The sequence below is a fragment of the Beta vulgaris genome, chromosome 5 (genome assembly GCF_026745355.1).
Source record: "Beta vulgaris subsp. vulgaris cultivar EL10 chromosome 5, EL10.2, whole genome shotgun sequence".
NCBI lineage: Eukaryota > Viridiplantae > Streptophyta > Magnoliopsida > Caryophyllales > Amaranthaceae > Beta > Beta vulgaris.
Window position 1 is genome coordinate 42,313,693 of NC_079206.1, and position 8,757 is coordinate 42,322,449.

At 37.6% G+C, this 8,757-nt stretch overlaps 1 protein-coding gene across 1 annotated transcript; it reads left to right on the forward strand.

Annotated features, from left to right (window-relative positions):
* The first annotated feature begins 282 nt into the window (after positions 1-282).
* LOC104893802 (uncharacterized) lies at positions 283-777 on the forward strand. The gene has a single exon (XM_010679937.1). It carries the CDS (start codon positions 283-285, stop codon positions 775-777), a length of 495 nt encoding a protein of 164 aa, XP_010678239.1.
* Positions 778-8,757: the final 7,980 nt, after the last annotated feature.

Here is an 8,757-nt window from a genome sequence, read left to right on the forward strand (position 1 = left end):
TCCTTCTCCTGTTCGTCTAAGGTAGGAAAAAACAGTGTTATAATCTATGGTGTACAGGCGACTAGTGCTTGGAAACACCTCCTCCAATCCGGTGCTAAAGGAATACCTTAGGGAGCACATACCCACTGAGGGACAGCTGGGAGCTTTCCAGATTAACTGGCCGACTCCATTCCCGGCCAGAATCATGGAGGTTCCCCCCTTCCTAAAGGTTAAGCTTCCTACAATATAACTTTTGACGGAACAACTGACACCGATGATCACTTGTCTGCATATAAGCACCAGATGTATGTCCACGCTGTGGAGGATGCCACTTGGTGTAAAAAGTTTCGAGCCACTCTAAAAGGAGTGGCTCATAAATGGTTTAACAATCTCCCCCCTAACTCAGCTAACAACTTCACAAAATTCAGCTACCTTTTCACCAGTCATTTTTTGGCAAATCGGCAAGAGAAAAAGACTAGCATGCACTTGGGTAAGATCATCCATGGACCGAAAGAAGCTTTGCGATGTTTTGTCAAGAAATTCAATCTAGAGGCTTTACAAATTCAGGACCTCAATGTTAGGGTGGCCTTTGACACCTTCATCATAGGGTTGAGGCCACGAAGCTTTAAATTTGACCCTGTGAAAAAGAAGATCACTACTCTAGCCAAGGCTCTCAGAGAAGATGAAGCATTCATCCATGCCACTGATGTTTATGCGGAAGCGGAGCATCCGGGGTCTAAAAAGGTTGAAGAAGTAACTCAGCTAAAGAAAAACAATCCTAAGAAAACTGGGACATGAACCTTGACTTCCAACACAACTTCGTTCCGACGAAGTTAAAGAAGAGGATCTGAAACTTCGGCAAAGCCTATAGTCTTCCTCAAATATCAATACTCCATTCTCATAGAGATTAAAGATCAGCATGAGCTTAAGGCTCCAGCAGAGATGAAGACTCTATACAGAAACAGGAATAAAAGCAAGTGTTGCCACTTTCATAAGGATTGTGGCCATGAGACTAACGAGTATAAGCACCTTAAGAGAGCTTTGGAGGATTTAGCTTGGAAAGGGAAGATGAATTCATACTTCCCCCAAAGGGGAAGGAAGTTTCAGAATAAATATGATCGTCAGAGCAGAAAGAAGGAAAGTGAAAGTAATGATGAAGATGTTGTTCTTTGTTGCTGGTTGGCTAACCAACAGAGGGCACAAGAACTACCTCAGGGAATTTGTCCAATTTTTGCTAGCTAATCATGCAGAGGTTGATTCGTTCCTTAAAATGGTATTCAGCGAGTTGGATCGGGGAAAGTCAAAGACCCCCCATGATGATCCCCTAGTGGTGGAGATGAAAATACCAAATCTGAGGGTGAGAAGAATTTTGATTGATACTGGCAGTTCAACAAACATCATACTTCAAGGCTGTCAAATGTATTCTCATATATTTATTTATGGTATCCTAAAGGAGGAAATTTGACTTGATTGGCTTTTCTGATGCAGATTATGCAGGGTTTCTGGTAGATAGGAAGAGCATATCTGGAACAACCAATTCTTAGGTCCATGCCTAATCTCATGGGCTTCAAAGAAACAAAATTTTGTTACTCTCTCAACTGCCGAGGTTGAATACATTGCAGTTGCCTCATGTTGTGCACAAGTATTGTGGGTAAGACAACAACTTCGAGACTTTGGAGTTATGATTTGTAATGTGCCAATTATGTGTGACAATACAAGTGCCATAAACATCCCAAAAAATCCAGTTCAACACTCACGTACAAAACACATTAAAATAAGATATCATTGTTTACGTGATCATGTAGAAAAAGGTAATATTGCCCTTGAATTTATTTTTATTGATGATCAAATAACCGATATTTTCACCAAACCATTTGCTCGTGAACGTTTTAAAAAACATCGAGTGGCATTGGGATTTATTTCTGGAACTTAGTGGAATAATATGCTTAGTTGTCTTAATTGGAGTTAAAGTACTTATTGTCAAGCTTATTGAGAACATATCTTTCAAATAAAATAGGACTCATAAAAAGAGCTATTGATGTTGTCCTGATAGAATACACCACAGTTGCTTCATGAATTTCCTTGAAAAGTCATGTGTCACAATTTCTCAAAATTAAAGTGATGATGCTTTGAACCGAAAACCAAATTGTTTCGAATTTTCTTTTTAATTTTCAATTTTTTTAAAATAAAAAGTTCAAGGCGCTCCTAATAATCACTGTACAACCCTTTCCTTGCCCTTCACACCCCTAGCACAAACAAAACCCCCAGCCCAAACAAAACCCCCAGCCCAAACAAAACTCCTAGCCCAAACACAAAACCCCCAGCCCTAATCTCTACCCCGGTTCCATAGCCCAGCCTCCTCCTTCCCAAACCAGTGAAACCCCCTCCCTCCCTTTCATAATTTCAGCTCTCTCCTTCTCCCTCTCTCTTTCGCAACCTTAACCTTGGTGAAAATTAAACCACCCGTCGCCCGATCAACACTAGGGGAAAAAAAAGGAAGGGCTGCGCTTTTTCAACAAGCGCAGCCCTACATAACAGAAGGGTTGCGCCTTTGAAGAAAATGCGCTGGTAGAACAAGCGCAACCCTTTTTACATTCAGAAGGGCTGCGCTTTTTCTCCAAGCGCAGCCCTACTAAGTGAAGGGTTGTGCTTTTCTTCAAAGGCGCAGCCCTTCTGTTATGTAGGGTTGCGCTTTTGAAGAAAAGCACCGCCTTACTTAAAAAAATTTGAAATAAAAAATTCGCGGGCTTCAAATATATTATCCCTCCTTCTCTCTCCTCTCTCACGTCCCTCCTCCCTTTTCCTCCTACACTCTCCTCCCTCACGTCCCTCCTCCCTTCCCTCCTTCTCTCTCATCCTCTCTTCTCTCTCAAAAACTCCCAGAAACGCGACAAAAAGCCTGAAATGATTTGCACTAATCATGCCGACGGAGTCCGATTGGCTATTGTGATACCTTTTCGGAAGCGGAACGGGCCAACGAGTCAAACACAGTGCTATGCTGGGATGTATAGGCTTTTTAAGCCATCCGAGTTCGTTTAAGGCTCGAAATAGGCATTTTAAGTATTTTTGAATTTTATTATTTCCTTAATTATGTATTAGGGTTTTGTTTTACGTATTTAAACATTATTAGGTCAATGTTTGGAGGGAGTTTTTGACTTTTCAGATCTAGAATTTCTTAAATCTTTGTTTTTGATTAATGTTCTTGTATTTTCAGATCTATAATTTCTTCTCTTCTGTATATTAGTTTTTGTCCCTTTTTTTTCATTTCGTTCTTTTTTTTTTTGTTTTGGGTTTAGTTGCATTGTAGAATTCTCTATGTGATAACATTTTTTGATTTCTTGTTTTAGTTTTAGTTTTCCTGACCATATTTCTTATTCTCCTTTTGGATTTGGATGGTTTACTTTAAAGTTTAATGCAAATGTTAAAATTCAGAAAATGTGAGATTAATATATGAGTAAAAAATTGTCAAAAAAAAAATTTTTTTTTTTGGTAGGAAGGGCTGTGCTTTTTAGGTAAAAGCGCAGCCCTTCTAAGCTTGAAGGGTTGCGCTTGAAAAGCGCATCCCTTCCTTATTTTTCCACTAGTGCAAGAAAACCGCCCGCACCACGCCGGTGAAAAAACCAATTTGAAAAAGGATTTTATGAAAACCGAAAAAGAATTTTGTAATAATCGATTCAAAGGAAAACGCTTACTAAAAGAATTTGAAAATGAAAAGGAGTTTAATAAAGACAATAAAAGAAAGGGAAACTTATTTGGTTATCAAGTTTTAGATAAAAGTTGGTTTGAGAATTCTCATCTTATAAGGGTTCAAGAAAAAGTTAGAGTTTATAAAGAGATAAAATTCATTTTTATAAAGGAAAAGTTTTAACCCTTAATCTTAGGAGTAAAAGATAATCATAACTTAGAGAAGGATTTTCGTTCATAAAATAAGCTATTAAAGGGATACAAACTCAGTTTCATAACTTACATTTTCAAATAAAATATCGGAGCTTTCGAGAGCTGAAAACTAAGTCCTAAAGCACATAGTTTGGCACAGAGTTCTAATCAGTTTAGGTAACTATTCAACGTTTGTAATTGTCCTCTAATTTGCTTGAATAAGAAGCACGCTTTTGAAGATTTATTCAATCTGTACTTTCATTAATTATGGAGAGTTGCGACACTTAGGGTTAAGTGTTGAGGATAACTACTAGAGTTATTAGTGGGGGAATCATATTATATCAAGAGTTTGATATCTTAGGATTCAAATAATAAAGAGTCTATTTGTGTGGACGTAGATCTCATAGGTGAGATTGAACCACGTTATTTCTGGTGTTTATTATTTGAATTCACTGATTTCATATTATGTTACAAGTTAGTTTTCGCAAAAACTCAGATCGGAGAATTTTTCGATCACGTTGTATTAGGCATAGTGTTATAGAGCGTTTTTGCGGAAAGCGATTAGTTTTTGTCACTCAATTCAACCCTCCCCCCCCCCTCTTCTTGAGTGTCACCTTGTACTCCAACACCTGCCATATGACATACTTCAAATGTTTAGCCAATCATGTGCCCTTAAATTAGGGTGACCTCAAAGAACAGCAATCAGACCCCAAACACTATAAATAGTCCTTGAAATCAGGAGACATGTACCTTTTTCTGAGCAATGTGTACTATTACTCTGTGAAAACCTCTCTCTACTTTATTTCTCTAAACTTTACTTGCCCTTATTACTCATGATACCTGACTTAAACTTTGAAGGGGGAGCCACCGCCCAAACCTCCAGGGTGGGTCCCTTTTTTGGAGGTTCAGGAACGAAGCTTAGGTTCGGGATCATTTGATTAGGACATCGTTGCACAAGTCTCCATTCAAGAACCTGTTGAGGGATAACAATATATTTACTAGTCCAGCTCTACATAACATCAAGAAACATTTGTTATCGTTTTGACGTAAAAATATTAATAAATGAAAAATATATATGGGGCATAACTCGGGCCTAAAAACTAATTAGCTATATTTTATTGTACTTTTAAAAAGATACAGGGAGGACCTAGTGAAATGCTTATCTTACGGAAATAACACTATGAACTAGTGGAATCCCTATCTCTAGGAGAGACCACTAGGAAAACAAACGTACAAAGAAATGGAAAAAAAAAAGAACCAAAAACCTAGATCTAGCTTCATGAGGAGAAGCAGTACAATAAGCTTCTATCAGAAGCTAACTACATAAACAAGATCTAAAATCTAAAAGAAGAAAAACAAAGCTAAAAGGAGTAATAATAAGCCTGACAATCTCGCGAACACTTCGGGATCGGCTCGAGTTCAGGCTCGGCTTGAGACTTAAACGAGTCGAGCTTAGCTAAGCAGAGCTCGGCTCGAAAAGCTCGTGAACAACTCAATTATTATTTTATACTAAAAAAATGTTTTTTAATATAAATATTTTATATAAAGAAATAATTTTATATTAAAAAATTATTTTTATATATTAAAAATTATATGAAGTCCCATAATCGAACCTGAGCTCGAGTTGAGTTCGAGCCGAGCCTGAAAATGAGCTCGAGCTTAGTCGAGGTCACAAGCCTAGGGGCTAAGACATGCGCGACAAACAACCGTTGTCCATGCTAGGGGCTAGGACAGACGCGGCGAACAACCGTTGTCTAGATTCCTGGACTGGAATTTGATTTCCTCAATAATATTCTTGATTTCGGTTGGAGCCTTGTTTGAATCTTTGGGAGCTGAGATCACTTCTCTACTATCCGATTTGATAGAGATTGATTTGGCGTCAGTCTTCAGGCTCCTGATACAATGAAGGATAGCTTGGGTTTTTGTCGGAGTTGGAGTATTTGCTAGTACTTTATAGCTTCTCAATTTTCTTTATCACTCTTGTTAACCCATGCTATTGTCGTTGTCTGTTTGTTCTTGTTTTGCATCCCTTTTCCATGACCCATCAACTTGGAAATAGTCTAATGTGTTGTTCCTTATAACACCACTAGTCCAAGAAAGGTGGTCGTTCTTTGCATATGGGTTTTGTATCGTAAAATCCTCAGGATTTGAGTGGAGCAATCTTGTTCTTTTTTGTCTGCATTTGTGATCTTCATAGATATGGATAATCCCTTTTCGTTTCAATGAATCCAAATAGCACATAGGGAAGCAACGAAAGAGTCAAATTCTTCTTCGATGTTAGTCTCTTGGACATTCTTTTTCCTTTCGCATAACAGGTTCAAAAAGTTCTTGATCCAATCTCCCATTGGTATGGAGTTTCCTAAATTTGGACGGATACCTAAAGTACTCATCCAAATTATATTGGAGAAATTATAATCCCGAAAGAGATGCTCTAAAGATTCAGTTTCAGATTGACAAAATTCTTGCAATTTCTATCAACTTGAATATTTCTTTCATGATATCATATGCTATTGGAAGTGCGCGGTTAATGATTTTCCAAATGAAGAAGTTCCATTTTGAAAGAATGTCTAGGCTCCGAAGAAGTCTCCAAAACCCCACACTCTGCAGGAATGATAGGATTATGAACACTCTAGAGGTTCCAGTAATTTAATTTAACACAGTATCGACCTTTATTGTTGTCGCTCCAATATATACTATCATCATTATTACTGAAGGGGAGATGTGAAGCCAGAATTTCCTTTGTTGTAGCTTTGTTGAATTGATTCCAAATGATATTTGCATTCCATTGACCTTTAATAATAAGATCTGATACCTTTGAATTCTGGAAAGCCGAAGGAGAGAGATTCGGAGGATTGATCTTTTATCTCCTACCCACCAGTGATTGTAAATGAAGGTTTTCCTTCCATATCCTATGCTATGTTTAAACTTGGAGCTCAAGGTTGAAGATGCTTTACACATCCTTCTAAATGCATAAGAGGAATCGGGACATTAAGAGTTTGATAGGCTAGCTGTGAGAGGGTCCTTTTTGTACTTAGCAATGTACGGCTTCTTGATTAGGGAAGAGTCATAGCTGAAGATTCGCCAAGCTTGACTCACTAAAAGGGTCTTATTCATGTTCATCGTGTTTTTGAGCCCAAGGCCTCCATCTTTTTTGTGTAATTCCATAAGACTTATTTTTCTCCAATAAATAGGTTTTTTGGTCCATAGAAGATGACAACCAAAATTTAAGTAGAGTGGTATCTATTTTTTTGTGGTTTTTTTTTGGGAGGAGATAGATTTTGTAGCATGTGAGACGCTACGGAACACAAAATGAAATTTATGATAATTAATCTAGCTGTGTATGACAGGTGAATGAACTTCCATGATAGAATCTTGGTGTTGATCTTCTCTACTATAGATTCAAAGGCTAGAGTATGTCTTCCATCCACTTCCATAGGGCATCCCAAATAATGGCAATAGAGTTCTATTCTTCACCCCTAATTGATTTCTCATAAGTGAAACAAAATGGCGAGGAGTATTGCGGCTAAATAGGACTATAGATTTATCATTGCTGATCATTTCACTCGATTTATTACAAAAGTTTGTGATAATTTCCTTGAGCTTCCAACATACTTTGGGATACCTTTGAAGAAAAGAGGGCGTCATCATCAAAGAAGAGGTGAGAGAGAGAAGGAGTTGACCTTGCAAATTTTAAACCATGTATGGACTTATCATTTTGGGCTGCTATTAAATTTGTCGATAAAACTTCCATACATAGAACGAAGATTTAAGATAAAAGAGGGTCTCCTTGTCTTTGCCTTTCTGAAGGTTTGAAGAAATTTGTAGGTTCACCATTGATGAGGATGGAGTATGAGACTATTGAGAGGAATTCTCGAATCCATTTGATCCATTTGCTTGGAAAGTTCATTTTTTTGAGGATGACGTGAACGAAATCCCATCTGATTTTATCATATGCTTTGCTGAGATCTATTTTTATGATACCTGCATACAAAGTTCCTCTTTTTCTTTTCTTCACCTAGTTTATCACTTTATGAGAAATTAGGCAGTTGTCCGTTATTTACCTACCGAGAACGAAAGCATTCTGGAATTCCCCTACTAGATCTCCGAGGATTTATTCTAGCTTGTTCATTAAGGTTTTGGAAATGATTTTGTATGAGGTGTTACAAAGGCTAATTAGTCTAAAATCGTTTACTAACTCTGGTATGTCTTTCTTGGGAATGAGAGTTATAAACGTTTGCTTTGTTCTTTCAAAAGGTGATCACTATTGATGAAGGAAACAACTAAATTAATCATGCTTTGACTCACAGCATCCTAGTTTTTTTGGAAAAAATTAGGGAGAAGCCATATGGGGCAGGAGATTTTAAAGGTTTGGGACTAAAAGTTGCTATCTTATTTTCCTCTTCCAAAAATGGTTTGGAAATGATCTTTAGCTGGGAAGGAGAAAGTTTTGGAAGATAGTCAAAGATAAGATCATTATGTGACACTTTTGGGATTGAGGGGTCAGGTGTAAAGAGCTCCTTGAAGTAGTTGTAAAAAACGTCCTTTAGATCTTCTTGAGAGTCCATCCACTTGCCTTCTTGGTTCTTAATAGCTCTTATTTCATTTCGAGAACTTCTTATCGTGACGCTTTTGAAGAAAAAAGATGTTGAGTTATCTCCAAATGCATCCCACTTAGACTTGGATCTTTGTTTCAAGTAATCCCACTTTACCTTAGAAATACCTTTTAGAGATTTTTGAGATCTTGATGCTCGTGGAAGCTTGAACAACGTCTTAAATGCCTTCTTGGGCTCTTGTAGCTTCTTCTTGTATTTCACTTCAATTAATTGTATGATCGTTGTTATGAGCTAGGCACCAAGACTTTGCTTCAAACAAGAAATGACCTAGTTTTCTTTGCAACTTGAA

What these genes read in the sequence shown, in the direction of transcription:
- LOC104893802 (XM_010679937.1), top strand. Translation starts at nt 283, where the DNA reads ATGTATGTCCACGCTGTGGAGGATGCCACTTGGTGTAAAAAGTTTCGA.